This window comes from Zonotrichia albicollis, chromosome 20 (genome assembly GCF_047830755.1).
Source record: "Zonotrichia albicollis isolate bZonAlb1 chromosome 20, bZonAlb1.hap1, whole genome shotgun sequence".
Classification (NCBI taxonomy): Eukaryota; Metazoa; Chordata; class Aves; order Passeriformes; family Passerellidae; genus Zonotrichia; species Zonotrichia albicollis.
Genome location: NC_133838.1, coordinates 12,678,232 through 12,704,063, shown reverse-complemented (window position 1 = coordinate 12,704,063; position 25,832 = coordinate 12,678,232). Strand labels below are relative to the sequence as shown.

At 56.5% G+C, this 25,832-nt stretch overlaps 2 protein-coding genes across 4 annotated transcripts; both read left to right on the top strand.

Annotated features, from left to right (window-relative positions):
* Positions 1–1,108: 1,108 nt before the first annotated feature.
* Positions 1,109–18,188, top strand: LOC102075213 (arf-GAP with SH3 domain, ANK repeat and PH domain-containing protein 3). 2 transcript variants are annotated; one of them, XM_074555423.1, is made up of 26 exons: positions 1,109–1,370; positions 5,129–5,201; positions 5,564–5,709; positions 7,202–7,276; positions 7,401–7,450; positions 7,701–7,827; positions 9,831–9,916; positions 10,685–10,760; positions 10,878–10,964; positions 11,212–11,321; positions 11,554–11,623; positions 12,151–12,238; positions 12,744–12,792; positions 12,881–13,068; positions 13,183–13,316; positions 13,725–13,819; positions 14,083–14,263; positions 14,596–14,681; positions 14,789–14,904; positions 14,994–15,061; positions 15,234–15,341; positions 15,456–15,699; positions 15,784–16,057; positions 16,550–16,694; positions 16,842–16,964; positions 17,233–18,188. In XM_074555423.1, the coding sequence occupies exons 1-26, from the start codon at positions 1,248–1,250 to the stop codon at positions 17,305–17,307; spliced, it is 2,997 nt and encodes a 998-aa protein (XP_074411524.1). In that variant the 5' UTR covers positions 1,109–1,247; the 3' UTR covers positions 17,308–18,188. The 2 variants fall into 2 exon arrangements, with proteins under 2 accessions (XP_074411524.1, XP_074411525.1); XM_074555424.1 differs by lacking the exons at positions 1,109–1,370; positions 5,129–5,201 and having other exon boundaries at positions 5,635–5,709; positions 7,373–7,450.
* Positions 18,189–19,261: 1,073 nt separating this feature from the next.
* On the top strand, positions 19,262–25,832 carry TCEA3 (transcription elongation factor A3). 2 transcript variants are annotated; one of them, XM_074555426.1, is made up of 14 exons: positions 19,262–19,330; positions 20,767–20,829; positions 20,932–21,037; positions 21,351–21,486; positions 21,737–21,805; positions 22,016–22,084; positions 22,210–22,284; positions 22,557–22,634; positions 22,733–22,887; positions 23,180–23,241; positions 24,110–24,259; positions 24,785–24,931; positions 25,010–25,081; positions 25,219–25,832. In XM_074555426.1, the coding sequence occupies exons 1-14, from the start codon at positions 19,262–19,264 to the stop codon at positions 25,225–25,227; spliced, it is 1,260 nt and encodes a 419-aa protein (XP_074411527.1). In that variant the 3' UTR covers positions 25,228–25,832. The 2 variants fall into 2 exon arrangements, with proteins under 2 accessions (XP_074411527.1, XP_074411526.1); XM_074555425.1 differs by having other exon boundaries at positions 23,180–23,286; positions 24,116–24,259.

Here is a 25,832-nt window from a genome sequence, read left to right as displayed (position 1 = left end):
CCTTTTAACTCTCTGCCTGCCAGAGCCCTGCCGAGGGCTGTCCTGGGAGCTCGGCAGATGTTGGCTGCTCCCAAATGGGGGGAGGATACCCCAAACTGTGGGCTCGCCTACGTGCCGGTGCCAGAGAGCTGGAATCTTTCAAGCGTAGCTGTTCACCCAAGGCTTATGATGGTTATTCCTGTACCCCAGTCCCTCTCAGCACCTCAGTAACCGTGTGTTAGAGGAGGACTTGGGCTGGTCCTGGGTAGGCACATACCTGTTTTACTGAGCCCCACTCCTAGCTCAGTAAAAGGGTCGAGGGTCTGATTCACCATGGGTGAGCAGTGCAAGGGGCAATGGGGAGGGGTATGCAAAGCCCCCTTGCACCCATGCTGGCCTCTCTCATGGCAAACCAGTCACAGTGAGGCTTTTTGCCCCTTTCTGTTCCAGTTTGTCCACAACCCCAGTCCTGCAGTGGGATTTGCTCAGTGTCTGTTCCACCTAATTGCCTGCACCTGAGGTGCCCTGGCTTCCCCATCCTCCATGAAGAGCAAATAAACAGGAATGGGACACCAAATTCAGTTGAGAGGTGGGACAAATGAGGGGACGGGAGAGGGAACAAAGAGGTTGCCTCCAGCGAGACAAAAAGCCAAAGGCTCCAGTAGTTATCCCCTGTCCAAGGATTGTACCCTCACGGTCCTAGGAAGGGCAGGGTAGGAGTGACCTCCAGTTAAACCGGTGTTTGGAGCGGACTGGGCATAATCCTAAGCCATCACTCTGTGTGTGTCTGTATCCTACCAAGATGGGGAGAGGTGGTTACTGGAGCGCTGGGGTGAGGTGGGTTCCGGGCGGAGATGGGTGCTTGGGTTAGGTGGCTGCTGAGTGCTTCGGAAAGGGGGGTTGTTGGCGTTAGGGGGACGCTGGTGCCTGGGAAAGGCGGGTGCCGAGGCAAGGCTGGGGGTGCAGATCCAGAAGAAAAACCGCAGGGTTTTCTCTTCGTGCCACCAGAGCACGGGGGAACCCCGCACCCCCTGCGTCCCAGAACGGGGGTCACTGAAGCAGTTCCTGGGTAGCACCGCTGCTCTTCGCCTTTAACGTGCGGACGGGCGGGGCCGCCGCGTGACGGCGGAGGGCGGGAGCGGGCGGAGGGAGGCGCGGTGCGGGGCTGCCGGCGCGGTGCGGGGTGCGGAGCTGGGCTGAGCCGGCACCCTGGGGCGCTCCGCAGGGGAGGAGCGGAGCCCCCACTGCCGCCCGGTGCCCTCCGCACCATGCCCGAGCAGCTCAGCGTGGCCGACTTCTTGGCCGTTGCCAGCGAGGACCTCGGTTCCCCGGCCGCCGCCTTTGCCTCCAAGATGCAGAAGTGCCGGGGGGCCGTGGGGGCTCTGGAGGAGGTGAGCGAGGCCCGGGGGTGTGGTCGGGGGGTCAGACTGCGCATCCCGCCTGGGGACACCTCCGCACCAATAGGTGCTAGTCCCTTGATGCTTGCGCCTCCCTCGGTCTTCTGTTTTTTAGAGCCCACCCTTTCATCCCGAGATTACGCTGGTCTTCCTGAATGCGTGGTTTGGGACCCTCAGATGGGGGGGCGCTTGTATCTCCCGAGCAGCCCCATCGTACTTTTATGGGGAGCTAAGCCTGTCGAAATGAGCAAAGGCTTCTTTAAAGCTCCAAGTGCCCCCCCCCCCCCCCCCCCCCCCCACGAGGCCAGGACATATCCCCCATCACCCCGAGGCCAGGGCGGCCTATTTCCTTATTTGTAGGGCCACAGCATCCCCACCTGCCCCTCCCGGGGACCAGGACATGCCCTCAGAGAATCAGCCCCACGTTTCTATCCACTATCGAGCTCTTGTACTGGAGCCAGCCCCGATGGGATGTGGTGTTGCTGGGGGGGTCTCTTCCTTGGGGAGTATTTTCAACCTCCCCCAAAGTCATCGGCAGCCTTTTTGGGAAGGGTGAAGGTAGTGGGTTGCCTTCATCCTCCTCCCGCCTGGAATAAAGGCAGTTTCCAGCTGGTCCTGTGGCTTTTGCCAACTCCTCTTAGCTAAGTAATGACTTTGAAGGAGAGCCAGAGCTGGCAGGGAGTGGGGGGTCCCCAGTGCCAGGGCTGCTGGAATACCTGGGGGCAGTGGAATGGGTGTCCCACGCCTGGCAATCTGGGAATACACCATGTAGCATCTTGGTCTCCATCAGCACATGCTGGTCACTGTCATGGATCCTCTTCCCAGCGGGGAAGGAGGAGGCAGCTCTAGCCAGGAGGGAACAGCAGGAATTTTGTTTGGCTGCTTGGAGAGGCTGTGGTTAAGGGATGCAGGGATGGGGAGAAATGTGTCCCTCAGGAAGGACAGGGAATCTCTGGGATGGCTTAGTAAAGCTCCAGCAAGCATGAGCGATAGCTGGGAATTGTGACTGCTATGTCAAATGTGCCATGGAGGGCACAGGGCTGAACCCTCCATGCCACTGGAGGGTCTGGGGAGGAGGCCAACCTCCTGCTAGACCTTTGGCATCCCCCTGGTCCTAGCACGAGGGGAGAAGGGAAATCTGAGCAAACCAGCTCCCTGCTATCTTTGGAGCTGCAACATGGTGATAGCATGAGGCAAGGGGGATAATCAGTGGCAGATTTGGGGATCACTGCGGGAGGGGAGAGACGCTCTGTGACCAAACCCAGCCATAGTCCATCCTGTCACCACCCCAAATACTGGCAGGTGGCTTGGTGAGCAGGAGGGAGCGAAGGATGCTGGTCGAACTCCAGTGACTGCTGAATGGGAAGGGATGGCTACATCCCACCAGGACCCTGGGACAAAGCATGGCCACCTGCACCCAAGATAGGAGCTCCTTCTCAAATCAGGGGCAGGAGTGAGCAGGGAGAGGACTGGAGATTGCTGCTCAACACTAAGGAGACATCCTGATATTGCCCAGAGCTACTTTGTGCCTCAGTTTACCTCCTGGGATTAAAGAGGGTCCTCTCCCCAGGGTTTGTGGGACTTCAGGATCCCTGGGGCTGCTGCAGAGACAGAGCCTGAGGTCTCTGGAGTGGGCTTGGAAGGCTGAATCCAGCCCTTGGTGGTTGGTGCTGTGTGCACATCAGAGGGGACTGGGCACCTCTGGCCTAGGGCAGGGTGACATGGCAGAGGCTGCTGGCAGATGAGCTCCCAGTTTGCCCTGTCCCCCAGGGCAATACCACATACTTCTCCTGGCCTGACAGCTTGGCACCCTGGCTCTGGCACCCGTGGTGGCTCCTTCGCTGGGTAGCACGAGCCGGCAGCAGCGGAGGAGGGAGAAGAATGGCCTCCATTGAGCATCCTGCCTGAGATCCCTCAGCTGCGAGCCCAGCTAGCTGTGGTGCAGGTGTGCATTCATCCCTTCCTCCATCCCATGGGGAATTCCTCCTGCTGACATCCCTGTTATGCTGATGTCCTCAACTGCCCCCTGACCAGAAGCACTCGAGCTGGGCCTGGGGGATGATGGATGCCATCGGGGGCTCCAGACATCTCTGCTCCTCCACTCCTGAGCAGCCAAGGACTGTGTTCCCAGCAGCCAGTCTGGTACACTGGGGATGCCAGTGCTGCCTGCAGGTGCCAGCAGCACTGTACAGTGATTCCCTCTGTGTTAACCACCCAAATACTTGTCTCTGCTTGCCCTGTGCCCACTAGTAGATGCACAGATCCCTTCCTGAAAGCCCTTGTGTCCTTCCCTGGATAATCCCTGCTCTGCACCAGCCCTGCATTCTGCATCCAGCACCTGTAAGCTGGCACCAGGATGAGCTGCTCCATCCTGGACACTTGAGTGTCTTCCCACATTTTCCCAGTGATTCTTCCAAAGCATCTCATGCTACCTCAGTTTCCCCTTCCTAAGACTCTGCCAAGTTTGCAAGCCTGGAGCATCCAGGCATCCAGCCCCGAGTTCCCCCAGAGGCAGGGAATATCTCTGCTCTGGAGAGTTTGGTGCACCTGGATGTGACACAGAGATGGGCCATGAGGGGCTTTGGTGCACCCCAACATTCTCCCCTCTATAGATGCATTGCAAGACTCCTGAGCAGGGGCTTTGGCTCCCACCTCAACCCCAGTCTGCTCCAAGCCAGTTAATCCTGGCAGCATCCCATCTAACGAAGAGAGCAGTGCTGAAGCTGGGCTGACCCTGCTGTCAGGAAATCAGCCTTGACATCAGCCTGAAAACCTTCAACAAGAGCTCAAGCAGAGAGAGAGCCTCTTTATTGTAATTCCTCCGAGGTTTCATCCCTGCCCTTTCTGCTGTTCACGCCCTCTAAATATTTCCAGCCTGTTATCATGGCTCTGGTACCTGCAGCCAAGCCACCCTTAACCCTTTCCTGATGCTGGGGCCAGGGTGTGCTCAGATGCTTGTGCTGGCAGCACCACAGCCCCTTGCCCTTGGGTTGAGTGGGGTGAGTTTGTCACAGGGCTTGGTGGGGTTGAATTTTTTGTGGTGCTTAGGGGGCAAATCAGAGCTATACAGATAGGAAGAGATGGGAGGATGGGGAGAGCTGCAAACCAGAGCAGGATCTGGGTGATGGGGCTGCAGGGAGACTCATGGTGCTAGGGACCATGGGGCAAGATCATGCATGAGCTGGGGGGGTTTGGAAAGCCACATTGCTTGTTGTAGGATTGTTGTGGTTTAGCACACAATCAGCAGGGTCTATGGGATTTAGGGTCCCCATCAGCAGGACGTGGGTCCTGTGAGAGCTGAGCACCCTCACACATCTCGCCTGGTTCTGAGCTGTGGGGATGGGCTTATGTGATACATGATGCTTAACTCCTCCTTGGTTGAAACAGTCCATGCAAGAGCCAGTGAGGCTGGCTTTCTATTAAGCTTTCCATGCTTAATAGAAGCTGCTGGGATCCAAAGAGCCTCTTACCTCCTCCTGCTGTCTTGCTCAAACCCTCCTCTCTGTAGCCAGCCAAAGCCCTGCCTGGCAGCAAAGCTATTGGGACCACAGCCCTGGCAGGAGACCGGCTGGACGCTGTGGTTCCAGCATCCCAGGATGCCTCCAGCTCCTTTCCCAGCCCTGGGAGCTTGGATTGCACCCCACACATCTGCACAGTAGAGTTGCAGCCTTTCCAAGGGCCAGCTGGGCTGGGGGAGTGGCAGCCATGCTTGGCTAATGAGCTCCATTTGTTTTCTCTCTTTGCTATTGCAGAGCCTGGATGGGGACCAAGCTGTGCTCCAGAGGATCAGGAAATATGTGAAAGCTATTCACATCTCCGGGCTCAGTGAGTTGGGCTTGGGGAGATGATGGGCATTCCCAGAGCATGGGGCTGTGAGTGTGTGATAGCCCCATCCTCCACCAGCAATGGTCACACCGGGCAAACCCAAAAAAAGTAAGGAGGTGGATGCTAGCTGCTGGTGGAACTACATGATGTGACCTGATAATTTGCATAGATGCAAAAAACTGTCTGAAATATATATGAAAAGGAAAAATTGAGAACCTTAAGGAGGTTTTTTGTGGCAATGCTGCTGTCCTGCATTAGGATTGGGCCAGCTCTGTTGGGAGAGGATGGAGAGATGGTGTGACCCTAATGTGTTGGGTGCTGCAGGGTCACCGCATGTCCCTCTTTGGTGTCTCTCCATACAGCCCATGTGGAGAATGAAGAACAGTACAGTGAGGCCCTGGAGAACTTTGGCAACAACCACCTCTCCCAGAACAACCATGAGCTCTCTACCGGCTTCCTAAACCTGGCGGTCTTCACCCGTGAGGTCACTGCACTCTTCAAGAACCTGGTGAGCTGTCCCACATCCACTTGGATTTGGAATCCCCCACCAACCAGTGCAGCTCCCCTCCTTCCAATTTAGCTGCCCTCCACCACATGCAGCAATCCCTACCTCCTACCTTGGGCTCAGGGACACATTCCCAGTGCTCTCAGACCATCTGATACCCTCGTTACTGGATTTATAGCTCACTCCCAGCGCCCCGGGGTCATTGACACTGGGATCTAATGGGAAGCTGGGGCTGCTATTTTCATTTTTCCCTTTTTTCTTGCTTTCTGTTTTTTTCTCACATCAATTGCATCTCTGATCTCGCTTGCCAAGAGTAAATCAAAGCCACGCTGGGCTGCACAGTGGGGCCATGGGGAGCAGGCAGAGGCGGCTGTGAGCCGAGCCAGGAATGGCTCCGATGGAAAACTCAGGTCCTGAATGGAGCTGGCTTCGTGCATGCCCAGCAGCAAATCCCTGGGGGGGTCCCATGTCACCCCTTCTCTGTTCACTTTCAAATCCCCCTCTCCAAAGGGTGTTTTTGGCCCCCGGCTCTGCTTAAAGAGGAAATTGATTTCTGCTGCCCTTCCCCCAGCAAGAATTTCGGATTTTTTTGTGTGTTCCTCTCCCAGTTACCCCAATCTGGGCCTCCCTCCTCCTCCCCTTCCCCATCCTGGCTGTCATAGCCTGCTGGACTCCCATGCTCCAGTAGAGCTCTGCAGAACTGTCCTGATGGAGGAGTTGGACCAGTTCTGAGGGTCCCCACCTCCTGCCCCACATGATGTTGAGTGAGTTCTGTGCCAAAACCAGATCCAAAAAGCTGTTTCCCCTCCTAGAGTCTCCCTGGAGCTCCCCCATTACCCCTGGTTTGGGAGTGGTCCTGTGTCCTGGGGCTGGGTTTCTTCTCAGGTGCTGCAGAGGACTGAAACCCTTTAAAAGAAATCTGGATACACTGGGGAAGTCCCACGTGGGTGCTGGAGCTTCTCTCACAGCTCTAAAATGGGGTGCTGTTCCGTGGGCTGCATGGAGGGAGGCTAGGACAGCAGTGGGCTCCCATGTCCCCACCACAGACCCCTGCACAGCACTGGTACGGGTAGTAGTGGCTGCACTGCTATCCCCAGATCCCAAAAAAGGGAGGCATTTTGGTAAGCCCCTTTGACATGGGTGAGCTCTTTGTATCACAGGGCCGTGGAGGGGCTGGTTATGCTGCTGGATGCTGGGGACAAGAGTGGGGACAGGGATGAGGTGTCAGTGGGGATAGACAGCTTTGTTTTTGGCAGCTGTGCTGCTGGTGTGGTTTGTGGGAAGGGCCACATTCGTCAGACATCTTGCAGCCAGTTCCAACAAGCCCCAGCATGCCCTCTGCCAGGATCCTGGATTCAGCCACCCTTCCAGCCTCTTTAACCCTTCCTGGGGCAGTGACAGAGTTGGGGGGAGGTCCCTGGCACCGGGGAAGACCTGGGGTTCCAGCTCCCTGACTTCCCTCACTGTGGGGTGGCCCTATGTCTACCTTCTGCAGGTGCAGAACCTCAATAACATCGTGTCCTTCCCCCTGGACAGCCTGTTGAAGGGCCAGCTGAAGGATGGCCGCCTGGTAAGTCCTGTCCCCAAGGTCACTCATTTGGTGACATTCTGCAGTGAGACCTCTTGGCCCATTTGGTGCTACCGGCTCTTTTGCTTTCCCTGACAGCTCCCACCACCTTTTTCCTTTGCCACAGGATTCCAAGAAGCAGATTGAAAGGGCCTGGAAGGATTATGAGACCAAAGTGTAAGTAGCATGCTGCCTCTGGCAAAATCTACCTAATCCCACTCTGCACAAAGGTGTTTTGTCCTTGGACTGGAGCCAGGCACCAATGGTGCCAGTCTGTCATGGAGAGGGTTCTGGTCCAGCTTTTCCCAAAGGGGAAAGGGAGAGGGCCTGGAGATGTTTCTCCTTATCCCATCCCCACTGTAGCCTCCTGCATGGGACACCCCTCAGAGCAGGGATGTCCCCAGCCCACCTTCATCCCATTCCACAGGGGAAAGATGGAGAAGGAGAAGGAACGAGCCCGCGTGGCCGGGGTTATCCAGGCGGAGCCAGCAGCAGCGGAGGTGGCCGAGGACATGCAGAAGGAGCGGCGGCTCTTGCAGCTCCACATGTGTGAGGTGGGGGCTGTGCCAAGGGGATTGGGGACTTTTACCCCCAGGAACAGAGTCCCAGGGGGCATGGGGGACCTCTCTGCTAGAAGCTGTGCAGGGACATCAGAGCCTCTCCCAGTATCTGACACCAAAGCAGCCCCACCTGTCTGCTGTGGGGGACCCTTGTCTGTCCCCTTCTCCCTGTGCCCCAGCATGGTCCCAGCTCAGGAATTTCCATGCCATCCCATGCCATGCCATGCCATGCCATCCCATCCCCCTACTGAGGTCCCTGTGAGATGCAGCTCCAAATGGCACCCATGGTGCCCCACACCAAGGGTGGCTTGGGGGTTCCTTCCATGTCCCCCCAGCCCCACTCCTACCCTTCCTTGGGTGGCATTTGGGTAAAAAGTAAGCTTTTTGGCTAACGTCCGTGAGGTTGCCTTGGTGGTTTTTGCCTATCCTCAAAACTGCTCCTGGCTTTGATGACGAAGGTCACAAGTCACCCCAGATCCTTGTCAATTCTGGGTCCTTGCAGTCCATGCTCAAGAGGTCCGATGGGAATAAATGAAGAAGACTCAATTTCAAAGCCCTGCAGCAATGAGGAACCCAAGTGTCCTGGCTCCAGACACTCAGCAGCCCCATAGGCTTGGAGGGTGGCAGAGCAGGAAACAAGTCTGCCATGGGTTGTCCCAGAGGTCTCCCATGTTCCTGAGGTGCCGCCCCATGCCTGTCCAGCAAAGAACAGGGGTTGTGGGTAGGAGGCTGTGCCTGCCTCGGAGCTGGGACCCGGCCAGATGAGTCACTCCCATGAATAGCTCCACTGTGGGATAAATAACAGCACATGGAGAGGTGGGAGCTGGAGCAGGGCGTGTGCACCCGTGTTTCTGCATGCATGACAGCTGCCAGCATTGGCCCTGGAAATGGGAGGGCAGTTCTTCTGGGCGGCTGGGGGCTCATATGATGCACACAGGTTTATTGGAAAGTGGGTTTTGCTACTTCCAGGGTCCTGTTTCACTCCATGGGGTGGTGGTGTCTCCTCATTGTGGGCCATTTCACACCCTCAGGGCTGTGGGAGCAGTTGGACATGGGCCCAGGGCTGCTGGGAGCATCCCTTTGTTCACAGGGATCACAGCCACCGCTGCCTGGGATGCTCTGCTGCCACTGTCACCGTGGGATGTGGGTGGCACAGGAGCTGGGCACACGTGGCCTTTTCTACGTGGGATGTGCTCCCTGACATTGACTTGGCCTCTCCAGCTGTCATGGAGCACTTCAACAGCCGTGCCCAGTCCTGTGACCCCTCAGGGTGTCTGCAGTGCCTGGGGCATGGGGAAGCTCCATTCCAGGAGCTCTGTCTCACCCTGGAAAGCCCCCACAGCTCAGGGCTGCCTCCCCCTCCCCTCACTCCCCATTCAAAACCATTCCAGCAGCTGGAGAGGAGCTTGCAGGGGGAAAATCTCTTCCCCTCCTTCTTTTACTTAGGGTGAGCTAGAGTCAGTGTGTTTCCTTCCCTGCCTGCAGCTGATGAATGGGTTTGATGCATAAAGCTGAAATTCCCCAGCCCATGAGGCACCCCAGCAGACCTCCAGTGCTGGTGTGCTGCAGGTGCTCACTTCTTGGAATCTGATTTTTTGGGAATAAAAGGGCCATATCTTAAAAAACATTTGGCCTTTTTTGTTGTGTTTTTTCTTTCCTTCACAAGCAGCCTTGAGTTTTGGTTATTTATTAACTCCAGAAGTAATGAGCAGTGGGAGAAGCATGCTTGGCTGGAAAGCCTGGAGGCCTGCCTCAGTCCTTGAACTTTCCATGTCTTGGAGAACTTCCAGAGCCAGGTTTTTGAGGGTGGTCCCCAGCGAGCTTGCCTTCAAATCCAACATCATGACTTGACTTCATGAAACCCAGCCAGTGTTTTAACCTTCCTCCCTGTGCTGGGAAGGGAATCAAGGGCTAGGCAGGCTCTTGCTCTTTCCTCTGGGATGTTCTCAGCTGGTCCTTGTCTCTGTCACCTAACCAGGTGTTTTCTCCCCCTCCAGTACCTGCTAAAAGCCAGAGAGTCTCAGATGAAGCAGGGACCAGATTTCCTGCAGAGCCTCATCAAGTTTTTCCATGCTCAGCACAAGTAGGTGCCACCTGGGTCAAGATGGGGCTGATTGTCACCCTTGGGTGGTCTTATGAGGGTCTGGGGTCTTCTGCTCTCATCCCAGAGCCATAAAGCTGTTAGTGGAGATACTGGGCAGAGCCCATCACTTCTCAGTTTTCTCTGGGGAGTTGAAATGTGCTTTTTTGTCTTGAGAAGCTGTAAACGTGTCCATGGGGCAGTGGGAGGGGCATTGGCTTGAGATGTATCTGATTATTTGGTTTCTGGATAGATTTCCAGGGATGAGCTCAGCTGAGCAGCTCTGGCTTTAGCCATGGGGCTTGTAACAAGAGTGTTTGGAGTGAGGATCAATATCCCCTTGCCTTTCCCATTGCTCCGTGAGGCTAGAGTAGCAGTGTGTGGGAGTCATCATCTCCTCCAGCTCTCAAGTGGGGAAACTGAGGCAGTTTGAGACTGTTGTGGTGGTCAAAAGCATGTCTTTGACTGGGACTGTGACCCAGGGACCCCCCAGAATGTGGCTTTTGGCAGCACTGCTCCCCAGTGAGTTGAGCTGGGATTAAACAAGAGGCCAATCCTGCATGCCAGACCTCCCTAATATTTGGGGTATCCAAACCCCATGGGCTAGGCTTGGCCTTTGCTGGGCTCTCTCCAGATCCCCGTAGCCAGGGAGCCACAAAGCAAGTACCAGGGAGGGAATTGCCATGATCTCTTGCCACAATTTCTCTAAAAACCCTCTTTTTTCCTCCATCTTCCCCATCTGCATCTTAATCACCCTCAACAAACACCCAGTTTCTTCCAAGATGGCTGGAAGGCTGCCCAGAATCTCTACCCCTTCATTGAGAAGCTCGCCGTGTCCCTGCATGCGGTAAGGCCTTCACGCTGCCGTGCAGTGCCCTCAGCCTGTCCCCCGGGAGGTCCCCGTGCCAGCCCCGGCCAGCACCTGTGCTCAGGGCAGGCCTGAGGGCAGCTGCTCCCTCTGCAGCTGCGCCAAGCACAGGAGGAGGAGGTGAAGCAGCTCACGCAGACCCGTGATTCCCTCCGCAACATCCTGCAGCTGGAGAACAAGGAGGTGAGACCGCAGGATGGGCAGGGAAGAGCTGGGAAGGAGCATTGGGAGGTTCTGGGTGCGCTGGGGTTAGTTTGGGAGAGGGGAGCTGGGTTAACTTCTCCAGGGACCTGGAGACATTTGGATGCTGGGAGGGCATGGGGCTGTCTGGCATCTTCTGGACACACTGCACCCCCGTAAGGACAAGGTCACCTGGGGCAGCAGCCGCCTCTGTGCCTCTCACTTTGCTTTTTTATTGTCTTTTTTTCAGGAAAACTTGAACAGGAAGAACTCTGGCAGTGGCTACAGTATCCATCAGCACCAAGGCAACAAGCAGTACGGGACAGAAAAGTCAGGATTCCTGTACAAGAAGAGTGATGGGTGAGGACGAGTGTTATCCCGGAGAGCTCTTGGCTTCATCCTGATATTGTCAGTGCTCGTGAGAGGTCTAGAGCTGAAATCCAGCTCACAGGACATTTAGTATTCTATGAGTTAGAGAAAGCATAACCCCATGTCCAGAACTCCCATCAGGCCTCTGCCATGGCTGGTTTGGGATGTGGATGTGGGTGATTGCAGCTGTGCAATCCTCACTCCTCCTCTTCCTTCTTCTCAGGATCCGCAAAGTGTGGCAGAAGAGGAAGTGTGGTGTGAAGTATGGCTGCCTGACCATCTCCCACAGCACGGTGGGGAGCGTCAGGGCTGCAGACCTGACCCTTTTTTGTGCACCCTTTGGGGCTTAATGTCCATTGGATTTCAGGTTTAATTTTGCCAAAACTGATCACAAATCTGCCTGGCCTAAAAATCAATGCAGCATGAGACTGGACAGTTCAAAGAAAGTCCCCTGTATCTGACAGGGGTCCCAGGGTGGTGCCCCGTGTCTGTCCATGGGAGAGGAGGTGATCCTGGCGGGGACAGACAGACGGACAATGCGGGTCCAGACGAACCCAAAGGGGACGGGCTGGTTGGGAGGGAAGGGCTGCCCCCTGGCGGTGGAGGCTGGAAACTGCAGGAGGGACAGAGGCACCTCTTGGAGCCGTGTTCTTCTGCAAAGGGTTCCTGTTCTTCTGAAATGAGTCAGACAGGGTCTGATTTGCATGGTTATCCCGAGAGAAACCATCTGTGGTGGTGGTTGTATCACCACAGTTGCCACTGGAGATGGCATTCATTCATTCCTGGTCCTTTAACCCACCTCGGTCCTCTCACCCTGCAGATAAACCGTCCCCCTGTGAAGTTGAACCTCCTCACCTGCCAGGTGCGGCCCCATGCCGAGGAGAAAAAATGCTTTGACCTGGTGACACGTGAGTACCTGGGATGAGGTGCAGTGACTGGGGTGTGAGGTGTTTGACCTGGAGGTGGAGGCTTTGGTGGGACCTTTCCCTTTTTGGAGTGGGTTTTCCCTCTGAAACACAGTGTCACCCTCTTTAATCTGGCTCTGGGTGTCTTCTTGGCTGTCTTTACAGATGAAGGACCAATCCAGTGAGTACTAGAAAGCTGAGACAAAAAGAGATTGTGACAGGGCTCAGGTGATGGGAGAGTGATGTGCAGTGATTTAATTTGTAATTAAGCAGCTCCTTTGAAGAGATTTCAGCTTATTCCTCAGCATCCCTAGACCACAGAATCCTAGAATGGTTTCAGTTGGAAGTAGCCTTAAAGACTGTTTTGTTCCACCCCTGCACCGTGGACAGGGATATCTTCCACTAGACCAGATTGCTCCAAGCCCTGTCCAAGCTTAAACAATTCAAGGGAAGTGGCAGACACAGCTTCTCTCCTTTCACCTTCTCTCTTTTCTCCCCATCCTTACAGACAACAGGACATATCACTTTCAAGCAGAGGATGAGCAAGAGTGTGTTGTGTAAGTGCCACAGCCCATCCCTCCTCCTTGATGTGCCAGATCCTGCTCTGCCTTCCTCATCCTCCTCTTCCTCCTCCCTCCTGCCCAGGTGGGTCTCAGTGCTGCAGAACAGCAAGGATGAAGCCCTGAGCAATGCCTTCAAGGGGGATGGGGGCAGTGGCGGGGTGGCAGCAGGCACCGGGGTGGACGGCGGCATGCAGGAGCTCACCAGGCTGGTTATCAGTGAGGTGAAGAACATGCCAGGAAACAAGCAGTGTTGTGACTGTGGTGCCCCAGGTATGTCAGGGCCTGGGGTGTCCCCCCGCCCTGGGTGTAAGTCAGGGTTCATGGGGGTCGCAGCATCTTTGAGGGCTGGGCATGCTGCTGAGCCCCGCGCCGCTCCCACTGCAGATCCCACGTGGCTCTCTACCAACCTGGGCATCCTGACGTGCATCGAGTGCTCTGGCATCCATCGGGAGCTCGGTGTGCATTATTCCCGCATCCAGTCCCTCACTCTCGATGTTCTCAGCACCTCTGAGCTGCTGGTAAGCTGCTTTCTGAGCCCAGAGATCTCCTGGCACCCTGGGAACCACCCTCTGTGTGTCCCAAACCTCCTGTGACACAGGGTTAATTTCTTCTTTTCCATCTCATCTGTCCCCAGTTTGCTCCAGGGCTTGCAAACTTGCCTCAGTTTCCCCAGCACAGTGGTGTGGGCAAGGGGGGCTCTGCAAAGCTGTTTGCTAAGCAGGGGGCTGCTGGCAGCTCCCCAGGATTTTCTCCCTCCTAAAATAGATTTCCACTGCCATAAGAGAGCATCATCCTGGCAAAGATGCTGCTCTGGGAAAGCCCTGGATGGATCCAATGGATTCCTTCCTTCTGGGATGGGATCTGGCTGGAACAGGGTGAGTGTGACCCAGGAGGGTTTATGTCCCTCTGTTCTCCTCTCTCCCTAGCTGGCTGTTAGCATTGGGAACACTCGTTTCAATGAGATCATGGAGGGCGCACTACCCACACAGGACTGTCCCAAGCCTTCAGCCAGCAGTGATATGTGAGTCAGGGACTTGGGTGTGCTGGGAAGAAGAGGAGGAGAAGGAAAAGGAGTGCATGGTGTGTGCCCTGTTCTTGTCCCCATGCTGCCTCTGCCCATCTAAGGCAGCCCTGGGATGAGGCATCCTGGTGTCATTGCTGGATTGTGGTTGGGGATCTGCACCTCTTTGGAGACCTACCCTTGATCCTGAGGCTTCAGGAGGAGGCAGGAGCACAGGGCTCCAGAGCCCGTCTCCATGCCCATCCAAGCCCCCCTTCCGGCAGGGCTGCGCGCAAGGAATACATCATGGCCAAGTACATGGAGCGACGCTACGTGCAGAAAAGCAGCCAGGACAACCCCCACGGCCTCTGGGAAGCCATTCAAGCCCGTGACCTCCTGGCCCTGCTCAAGGCCTTTGCCGAGGGGCATGACCTGACCAAGCCCCTGGCCAGCCCTGAGGGTCAGGTGAGGCCTGCACCCAACAGGGAATGGATTTTCCCTCTCTGGGTGGCTGTTCTCTGGGTTGCCTTGGGCTTTGGGAAGGGATATGCTGGTTGGAAGGTGAGCATCCGTAGGTCCAGCTTTCTTTTCTCCTACACACAGGAGATGAAGTATTGTTGAGGCCAGCTCTTCTCTCCCTTCCATATCTTGGGAGATGAGCATACATGTGTCCAGCACTCCTTTTCCCTTCATTCAGGGGGGAAGATGAGCATTCTTGGATCCAGTACTTCTTTTCACTTTTTCCTGAGGAAAGATGAGCACTCTCAGGGTCATCCCTCCCTCCCATCTCTTGGCAGGATGCAGGCGAGCTGCCGCTGCACATGGCCGTACGCCATGCTGACAGATCATCCCTTCCCTTGGTGGACTTCATCGTCCAGAATGGGTGCGTCCCCAAGGGCTCCCAGTGTTCCCTGCCCCTCTCTCTCATGGGAGGAATGTATAGGGTGCTTGTATCAAAGCCTTAACTTTCCTGCTGTTGGCCGTGCACAGGGGAACACTGGACCGGGTGACACAGAATGGGAACACAGCCTTGCACTATGGTGCACTCTACAACCAGCCCAACTGCCTCAAGCTGCTCCTGAAAGGAAAAGCCACCTTCACCACAGGTATAAGCTTGGGACAGAGGTTTTGGGGTTCTTTGGTGGGAGTGGTAAGGCTGCAAATTGGATTTGTCCCCCTTTTGTCCCTTGGGCAGTGAACGCGGCAGGCGAGACAGCTCTGGATGTGGCGAGGAGGCTGAAGTACAGCGAGTGTGAGGAGCTGGTAGGTGGGATGGAGGAATGGGGGGGAAGCTCAGAGTGGGGAGAAGGGATCAAGTGCCTGAGGAGGACTGGCATGAAGGTGGGGGGCTTTTGGAACGTGTACCTCCAGTGCTGAGACCCCTGTGGGCTGCCCCATCCTGAGATCCCCCTGACCTGCCCTATCCCTCTGGCAGCTGGAGCAGGCGCAGGCGGGGAAGCTATCTCTGCAGATCCATGTGGACTATGACTGGGAGCCCCTATCAGAGTTGCCGTATGACAGTGAGGATGAGCTGGAGGAGAAGGTACTGTGGAATGGTGGGGCCTCCACATCCCCAGTAAGGGAGCTGTGGGAGTGCACACCCTTTTGGGGGGCTGGTGGCAGTGGGACATCCCTGAAGCTGTGTGTGTACCCCCAGGTGAGCCCCCTCCAGCGCTCCTTCAAGGGCACATCACCACTGGCTGCCAGCCCGCTGCCTGCCTGCCCCCAGACCCGCTGGAGCTGCATGGGGATGGACATCACCAACAAGACCTACGAGAGCATCCTGGTGCCCTCGCGCACTGCACCCCGCCGGGCTCACAGCGAGGAGATCCCCCCGCCACTGCCCCTCAAAAACCCTACGCGGGGCAGCTCTCGCCCCAAACCCAGCCACAGCCCCACCGGTGAGTTGGAGGAGGTCATCATGATGGGGCTGTGCCTTCCCCCAGAGACCAAGTTTGTTCTCCCCATTGCGTGTGTCCCCCCAGAGCGCCCTGAACTGCCCCGGCAGGCATCGGAGCCCCACTTCTCTGGGCCAGCGGAGGCAGCAGCACCACACAGCCTGCCCTGTGCCAGCAGCACGGGTGCCCTGGATGGCACTCCCAGCACCCGCAGCCCCACCGAGAGCCAGTGGGCAGCCTACTGGGAAACCCGCTCCGAGACGGACACGAGCAGCAGTCGGCGGGGGCCAGAGCTGAGTCCCCCACCCACACAGCCCTTGCCAGGCAGCACAGTCCCTGACATCCCCCCTGTCAAGTTTGGGTAGGGACCCTGCTCCAGACTGGGGTTGCACTTGCTTTTGGGAGATCATTGTATGGTGCTGGTGGGTGAACTTCAACCTCTGCCACCCCCATGGGCATGGAGAATCGCTGTGAAGCAAAAGGGTCCCCACCCTCTGGGATCTCCAAAGAAAGCTGATGGTGACCCTGGGATGCAGGAGGAGACAAGGGCAGTTATGGGGATGCTGGGTTGTCCTTGGAGACAATGATGCAGATTATTTGGGAGGACACCAAGATCCTCTGCCAGTTATCATATGTATTTTTTCTCTCCTTTGGGAAAATGTGGTGGGATGGGCTCATTTGAGGCAGTTTGGGTGCTGGGGACCCTTTTCATCAGCATCAAGGGGGCTGTGGGTGAGATCCAGGTCCCATGGGGGAAGCCCTAACCTCCCTGAGACCTCACAGGATGGAGAACAGGGTGGGGGGAAGGCAGCAGCAGACGGGGGGATGACACTGTTCCCACTGTCACCCACAGCTCAGAGAGCACCCGCTCGTACCGGCGCATTGGTGGCATGGTGGGCAAAATGGGGTCAGCTGGGTCCCCCCAGAGCCCTGGTGGCCCTGAGGATCCTGCTGTCAGCAAGCTGCCCCCTGTGCCCATGCCCAGAAGATTTGCTCCGGTAGGTGCAAATCCTCCTCTGCATCCCCAAGCGTCCTGGCTCCTCTTATCCTGGGGTGGCAGATGGAGTGATCAGGGGGTCCTATCCCTGTTGCCACCTTTTGGATGGCTTCGGGGGGTATCTCACCCCCTTTTGATCCCATTTCAGGCCAAGGGGAGGCAGAAGCGAGTAAAGGCAGTGGCTGACTGCAAGGGAGACAAGGCACGAGAGCTGACCTTCTCCAAGGGGGAGGTCATCGTGGTGACACGGGAGGAGGACGAGCAGATCTGGGTGAGTCAGCATGGTATGGGCAGCTGCTGGTCCTGGTCCTTTCCCCCCTCCAGTTCTTTTCTGAAGGAGGCTGGGTTTTTCTGGGGGGGCACAGATGGGGAATTTCTGCCCCATGTATGCATGAAGGAGGGCTAGGAGGGCTCCACTGATGTGTCAGCACAGCTTTGCCTCTCTAAATGCCTATTGGAATTGAGCAGGGAAGTAGTTCTGAGGCTGATATCTCAAGATAAGACTTGCAGTCCCCTGAACCCTCTTTCTGCACCCCCAGGTTGGCTTCATCGAGGGTGATGGCTCCCGTACTGGAGTCTTCCCTGCCAGCTTCGTCCACCTCTTGCAAGACTGACCGTGTGGGGGTGGCCCATTTGTCACTGTCCCATTGACTGGGAGTAGAGCCAGCTCCCTGCTAGGGGCTTGGTAGAGCCAGGCCAAAGGGACATGTGCCCAGGATCCTGGCATGAGACCACTGCCCTCCAAGGGGGCCCTGAGATCCCCTGCATTGGGAAAACCGTCCATGGATGGTAGCAGTGGGGGGCTGAGGAGCAGAGAATGGACATGCTTGCTGCACTCGTGGGCTGAAGTTTCTGTGCCAGCCCCTGCTCCTGCTGCTCTTCTGTCATTCCCGTGGTCTCTGCCCATCACTTGGGTTTTCTTCTTCCTTCTCTGCAAGGAATTTGGAATGGGGGAGCTGTATTTGGTATCCCCTACCCTCTGCCAGGTAGTCATGAAGCTTCCTCTTCATCCTGGGGCCAGCCATGGACCACCAGCCTCCTTCTGTACCCCAACTGTGAAGCCTTTGGGATGGGCAAGAAATAGGAGAGGGGTTTTTTTTGTGTCCATCCCCCACCCCAGGTTCTGGGAGCTCCCTGGACTGTGGAGTTCAGGGATGCTGCAAAGCTTCTCCAAAACTGGTAGCAAAATGCCATTCCTTGATTTGGAGGGCAGGGGATGTTTCAGGTGCTACCACAGAGCCCCTGCCCCATGTCCCTCATATGGGGTGGGTGCTGGATCACTGCCCCTTCCCTGGGGTGGGGGGGGGGTCTCAGAGGGGGTTTTGCAACTTTTTCTAGGACCAGCATACCCCTGTAGCAGTATCCCCTGGGAGCCACCTGCCTGCATACCCCCTCACTTTACCCTTCTCATTTCTGTGTCAGATGCTTCATCTCAAAAAAGTCTTTTTTAAAATCTTTTCTGTCTGATTTCTAATAAACCATCATTTTTTAAGCACCTGGGAGTGTGTTGGGGGGTACAACCCCTGCTCTGCCATCCCCAGCATGGTGATGCTGCTGATGTGTTCCCAAGGCTCCGAGTCCCTGGCATCTGTGATCACCCTTGGGGGCAGCCATATGGGGCTAGGCTGGGACATGGATCCAGAGCAGGATACTCATACTACAGCCCCCCCATGTGCGTGCTGGAGCAGGGACAAGCAAGGATGGCAAGGTTGTTGCCACCTACAACTCCCCGTGGCTTGTGCCACCAGGTATTTGCTGCCTGTCCAGCCAGGTCTGAGGGGCTCCTGCTCCTGCCCCAGGCTGGCACACTATCAACTGGCTCTGCTGGCGCACCATCTATGCTGTGCTTCAAAGACTGCAGCGTGTCATTTGTCATCGCACAATCACAGAATGTTGGAAGGGGCCTTAAAGATTGTTCTGTCCACCCTAATGTAGGGGGGACACCTTCCTCTAGACCAGGCGGGTTGCTCCAAGCCTGTCCATCGTGACCTTGGACATTTCCAGGGATGGGGTATTCTCAGTACCAAAATACTCCAATATGCGGAGTACTCCAGTATAAGAACTATTCCTGTATAGTGGAATTCCACATATATTGGAACATTCCAATGCACGGAGTATAAAGATTATTCCCCCAAGGCTCTCGCTGCTGGATCAGCTTTGGGAAAAACAGAGCCTGGGGCACGCTGTACCCGTGCCCCTGAGGATTCCCTACCTCAGCCATGCCGATGGCAAAGCCCCATCCCGGGCCCTGTGCCTGCCCGAGCTCCCCACGGCCACGAGCGCCCCAGCATGCGCCTCCTCCGCGCGCCTCCTCCGCTCCTGCAGCCGTGGCTCTCGACTATATTTAGCCCTCCCCCGTGCTATTTTGTTTTCCGGGCAGGAGTTTATAACTGGCCGGGACAGCCCCACCTCCTTTCTGCTTTCTCTCCCTTCCCTTCTCTTCCCTTCCTGTCCCTTTCCCCCTTTTCCCCTCCTCTCTGCTCCCTCCCACCCCGCTGCCGAGGACCCCATGTCAGCAGTGCCCAGCTGTGTCCACAGCCAGTGTCCTGCTCCGCTGGAGCCCCCGCCATGGGGCCCGCTGAGGAGCTGGTCCGGATTGCCAAGAAATTGGATAAGATGGTGGCCAGGAAAAGCACGGTAAGGTGGCTGAGCTCCTCGGGGCATGTGCACATATTTAAACATACAAATTTACACGTGTACATATTTACACACATGCTTATTTACACACTTGCTTGTTTACATGCATGTTTAAATGTTGTGTGGCTTGGGAAAGGGTGCAGGGAGGGGGGGGGGGGGCGTTGCTTTTTACAGCTCTCACGTTGTCCCTGGAGGTGCTGAGTGGGTTTAAGGGGTGCTGCCTGTGTCACCCAAGCCCAGCCTCAGGACATCATAGTCAACACCCAGGGGATTTAATTTTGCCTCTAATTTGACGCTCTCTTGTGCCCCATTGCTCCCAGACACTGGGATTTGGGGGTAAGGGGTGTTCGTCCCATGGGTGGCAGCTCCTGACACTGCTTGCCACTGCCGGACTGTGGGCGACAGGTGTTTGGCTCCCAGCCTGTGCACCAACACCTGATCAGGGCCAGAGGCTCGTGTACAGGCAAGGAAAAGCTCTGGGCTGTAACACCCTTGGGCACAGCCCTGCCTGTTGCACAAGTAGGCAAAGGGAAGGGAAGGGGTCAGATACTGTTTCCTGGGTGGTTGTGCTCCGGGGAAGCCAGGATCCAGCCCTGCCACCCTTGTACCAAGTGAGGATCCTGGTGAGCCTGTTACATGTGCCAAGCCCAGCTCTCAGAGTTAATATTTGACTGTTTCCACTGGCCTTTGCCCTGACAAGGTGCAGGCTCCTGGCTGGGGGGGCAGCACTGCCGTCTCCATGGATCTGGTGGCTTTTTGGGATGCCAACGCTTGGTATCAAACCACATCCCATGGCTTTGCTTGGTGCCAGGAATTACCCAGGGGTCAAGGGTCAGGGGTGTTCTATACTTCTCTTGCTACACTTTGGGATGGGACAGAGCCAGGGTCCACCTACAGCACAGGAATGTCCCTGCACCCATCAAACTGGGGGGATCTGATCCAGCCCCTCCTGGTGGGACTCCGGGGAACAATGTCCCTGGAGGGGGATACCTGGGAGCTGGTGTCTGCTGCTGGGGCTCTAAAAATACCAAGGATGAGAAGGAGGAGAAAGACAGTGAGGAGGAGGAAGGCTCTGTGCTAGACTATCCTTATCTCAGCTGCCACTGCAGGGTACCAGGATGTGTCCCATGGACCTTCACACCCCTGAGTGGGGGACATTGGGAAATCCCCCAGCTCTGCCTAACTCCCACCAGCCCAGATTTTTCTTGCAGATGGGGGTTTTCCCAAGTTTTAAGAAAAGCTCATGCTATCCAGCTGGAGATGTGACCTGGGGCTGGGATGATCCAGGAGGATTTGAGTGTGGGACTTTTCAATCGGTGTGAGAGGTCAGGCAATCCCAGGGAGCCGCCCAGGGCTGCTTTGGGTTGTCCTGTCATGCCCTTCCTGGTGCTGCCTGATGCCTCCTCAAGGGCTCCTGTGGCTTCTCCCTGCTGTAGGAAGGGGCACTGGATCTGCTCAAGTCTCTTACTGGCTACACCATGACCATCCAGCTGCTCCAGGTGAGGGGGTTTGGGTGGGGGGACACCCCATGGGGTAGCTTGTCCTGTGCCTTGTGCCAGCCACCACATCCCTAAGGATGTGTCCCCGGTGTGTGTCCCCAGACCACACGGATTGGAGTGGCTGTGAACTCAGTGCGGAAACACTGCTCAGATGAAGAGGTGGTGGCCTCAGCCAAAATCCTCATCAAAAACTGGAAGCGGCTTCTGGGTGAGCGATGCTGGAGGGAGACAAGAACCCCCCAAATCTCAATCCTCCCTGAGCCATCCCTGCACCTCAAGCCCCAATGCTTTCTGGGGGGATGGAGTGGAATCAGTGCAGAGCCAGGACATGCAGGCTCCTATAACCTGTAACTCAGGTTTTCCAAAGGCTTGTTTTCACTCTGGGATAGAGTGGTGTAAATCAATGCGTGCCCCACCAAGGGCTGAGCATCTCCACAATCATTCCCCACCTCAGGATGCATCTCTGCAGGTGCCCTATGCTGGTTTGGGCTGTGACTGTGACGCCCAAATCCTTCCCACAGAGTCCACCACCACAAAAAAAGAGAAGGATGCAGATAAGAAGAAGGAGAAGGAGCTGGATGTTTCCAGCTGCCCCAGTGAAGGGGTGAAGCACAGCAAGAATACAGCTGAGAAGCACAGGGAGAAGCACAAGGAGAGGTGAGGGCTCCTGCCTGCTGTTGGGGGACACCAGGGCCAATATGAGACCACCCTCTGCTTGGTCTTTAAGAGTTTATCCATCTCTGCCTACCCATGGATGCTGGCAGCACCTCTGGAGACCAAACTGCCTCTAAGACAGCACCAGGGCTGATTTTGGAGGAGGGAGAAGTGGATATTTTCTATTTTCCCTTCTCTATAACTAGGTCATTTTGGACAGTGCTTATCTGACCCGTGCTCTCTCTATCTCTAGGAAGCCCAGCAAGTGTGACTCTCATGCCACCACCACCCAGGGCCACTCTGCTGATTCCAGCCCGGAGAGGTACCTGCTGAAGGTTGCCTCGACCCTCACGCCAGGCTCTGCTAGGCACTGCCAGCCCAGAGGAGGCTTTGCTGGCAGCCGGGAAGGGGGGAGGGGGGGGGGCGGGGCTCAGGGATGGGGGATGCAGATGGACAGGATCCAGCTCACAGGTTGCCAGAGTATGCTGGGTTTGCTGAGAGCTTCTCTCCCTTCCTTTGCGCCGTGGTGAAGAGAGTCCAGTGATGGCAGGAGCCCCACTGCGTCTTCCAAGAAATCACCTCTGGATGGCAAGAAAGAGAGGTGGGTCCTGGGGCTGCATGAGGATGGGAGAGGCAAGACCTTGGCCCCTCACTGGGTTGTGCTTGGGGTGTGGACCCATCATTTGTCCCAGCTACTGCCCTCTGACATGGGGCTTGTCCTGCCAGGAGAGCCTCTGCTGACTCCAGGTCCTCAACTGTCTCCTCCTCTTCCTCCACACAGAAGAGACTGTCAGGGGAGAGGTAAGGAGAGGGTGTGCCTGGGCAGCCTGGGGATGCTCTTAGGGTCCCCCTTGGGATACCATGAACATGGAGGGGGTGAGAAGTGGCTGGGAGCCCTGATCCTGCCACAGCACTGAGATATTTCCTGGGAGGAGCAAATGGAGATTCCTGTTGGCTTCCGGGCGAGCACTCTCATCGATGTGCTGATGCCTGAGGTCCTGCCACCAGTCCCTGCCCCTGTCCTGCCCTGTCTCTGGTGTCATCCCCACTGTCCTGTTTCATGCCACTCCCAGGAGAGCCTCTGTGGGCACCAGCCTCTCTCCAGCTCCCACCAGCTCCCAGAGAAACTCCAGTGACAGCAGGGAAGAAAGGTAAGAGAGACCCACTCCACTTCCAAGGACCCCGGCAGGTCCCTGCAGCTGTGCCAGGACCCTGCCACCTGCCCGTGCCCCTCCATGTGCCCCTGCAGAGCCAACAGCAGCAAGGCCAAGCCTGAGGTGCCGCGAACGCCCAGCAGCCCCTCCTTCTCTGCCAGCCCCTGCTTCCTGGCCCCCTGCTACCTCACAGGGGACTCGGTGCGGGACAAGTGCATTGAGATGTTGACGGCTGCACTGCGCATGGACGGTGAGCAGTTCTGGGGGTGCTGGACCCCAGACTGGGCTATTTCTCCTATGGGACAGTCCTAATAGGAGCATTCAGCCCCAAAGGAAGGAAAAGGTTGGTAGGGTCTCTGATAAGGGGGTTGGATGTGAAGATGCATCTTGGTAAGGTTCAAGATGGGTAAAACTAGGTATTTTAGAGATAGAGGGTCTGGGGCAAGTACTGGGGGAGAGGTGAGATTTTCTGGGGGAGGTACAGTGAGACCTGTGGCTGGTTTCACACCTGAAAGTCACCCCTTAACCTCTCTACCCTTTAGACGACTACAAGGAGTTCGGTGTTAACTGCGAGAAGATGGCATCGGAGATTGAAGACCATATCCTTTGGGAGCCTAGGGGTCCCCAGGCTTCACCTGCTGGGGAGGGTGTACGTGGGCTCAAGAATGCTGCTGGGGACAGGACAGAGGGTAACAGGGACAAGGACAGAGGGTGACAGACTGCCGTGCTCGTTGCCTGCAGAGGGAGCCCAGACCTCAGTGAGAGAATGCTGAGGCTAAGGCTGAAGCTGATGCTGAGCAAAGCTTCTCCTGAGCACATGCCTTTGTCCAGGGGTCTGTGTGTCCTCCCCAGTCCCCTCTGGTAAGGGGCCTGCCTTCATCCCTGGGGAAATAAATCCAAACCCAGCCAAAGCTTTTCCCATGAGCCTGCTGTAGTTGCCTGTGTCTCCTGCTAGAACCAGTCTGTCACAGTGTCCAGGCTGTGCCATGCTGGAAGGGATGGAGCCACCTCTGCCCACCCCCAACTCAAGGCTTGGGGTTCTCCTGGCAGCCCACTGAGACCAGGACCAACGCCAGGGTGGTTCACCTCCTGGGTGCCCTTTTTGATGCCTCCCAGACTCTGTGCCCAAAGCTGCTACACCAACCCGTCCATACTCATATTCTTTGGGAGCAGGGAGTAGACAGAGTCCTCTGCACCATGAGCTTTTGTCCCAGCACAGGGCTTGGTGATAGTCCCTGAGCCCCACAGCCTTGCCTGGATGTTAGACATTCCAAGGTAGTGGAAAGTCATTTTCCTCCCCACATCTGAAGCTGTGCTTCGTCCTCTTAAAGCCAAGGATGGGGACACTTCCCACAGGGAGGAAAAGCCCCACTGAGATCAGCCACCTCCACGTGACCATTGGCCCTGGTGACAGCAGCACCAAGCTGGCAGCCCCCATCCCCGTGTTGATTCTTTGACGGACCCCACATATCTTCCAGGAGCTGAAGAGCACAGACATGAAGTATCGCAACCGGGTGCGGAGCAGGATCAGCAACCTGAAGGACCCCAAGAACCCTGGGCTGCGCAGGAATGTGCTGTGTGGAGCCATCGAGCCCAGCCTCATCGCCCGCATGACTGCTGAGGTGGGCGCTGGGGTGCATGGGGCTGATGCCTCTGGATCTCTTCCTCTGTGGTGCCCAAGTGCTGGGTCTTGGCTTGGTGCTGTCCATAGTGGGGATGTCCCAGCACCTCCCTGTTTCCACTCCAGTGCTGAATGAGACACAGGGAGCATTAGGAGAAAGCTGGCAGCACTGCTAGGTCCCCTTAAAGCCCTGCAGACCCCCAGCCTAACACAGATCTGGCTGTGGGATGTCTCACTGGCAGGAATCAGGCTGGAGTGTCCCCATTTGTCCTCCTCAGCCACAGTCCACAAATCAGGCTCCTCGGAAGCCCAGTTTCCCCTGTGGGGAGACAGATCCCTGCAGACAGCAGTTTTAGTCTGAAGATGGGATGATTTTTTCATCAGGATGGGTTTAAGCCCTCCAGCACGCACAGACAGCAGGATTAATCCTGTTTTGGGAGAGGATGGGGAAGGTGTTGGACTGTGGTATTTGGATGTGAGCAGAGCCATGGCCACACTGACCCATGTGGGCCAATGCTGGTGGCAGGAGATGGCCAGTGATGAGCTGAAGAAGCTGCGGAATGCCATGACCCAGGAGGCCATCCGGGAGCACCAGATGGCCAAGACAGGCGGCACCGTCACCGACCTCTTCCAGTGTGGCAAATGCAAGAAGAAGAACTGCACATACAACCAGGTCAGGCCTGGTCTGCAGGGGAGCTTGCCTCGGGGGATGCTCTAAGGGTCTCACTGAGGCAGTGCTGCTCCACCCCAGGTACAGACGCGCAGCGCCGATGAGCCCATGACAACGTTTGTGCTGTGCAACGAGTGTGGGAACCGCTGGAAGGTCTGTGACCATCTGGGGAGAGGCTCTGGGCAACCCACCCCTTTCCTAGCCTTCAGGGGTAGCAGAGCCCCCTGAAGAGGTGCTTTGGGTGCTGGCTGAGGGCTTATCACCTGTCCTGGGCTCTGCTTCTCCTGCAGTTCTGCTGATGTGGCTGGCGATTGGGCTGGAGGGAACATGGTGCAAGACAAGATGCTGTGACACCACACTGGGCAGCTGCGTTGGGGAGGAGGGATCAGGGCGACCCCAGTCCCTAAGCACAAGCTCTTTGTACCCTTGCACTGGGCTCCTTCAAACATCCTGGGGACCTGGCCTCCGGCAATGTCAAGTTCACTCAAGAAGGTCCCTGTGAATTCAATGGTTCTTCCCTGCAAATTCCTGGCCTTTGATTGGCGTGTGCTGGGATCCCACTGGAAACAGACTCATTCCTGGTTTGGGGGCAGGAGAGACATTGTTCCGTGGACATGGGGCTGTGCCTGGGAGCTGAGGGTGGCAGAGGGCCAGATCATAACCCAAACACCTTCTTCCTCACCTAAGTGCACACAGAGGGAGGGGAGAGACATGGAGGGGACAGGGTGGGTGCAGCGTGTCCAGATGCTGTTGGGATGCCACTGTGCCCCTCTGCTCTGTGACAAATGGACCATCCATCTTGGCTTGAAGGCACTATGGCCCAGGAAAGAAGGAATGATAGCAGGGAGAGGAGCAAGGAAGAACCCTTCCAGCCAGAGTAATAAAGGTGTGAACTATCTCTGCA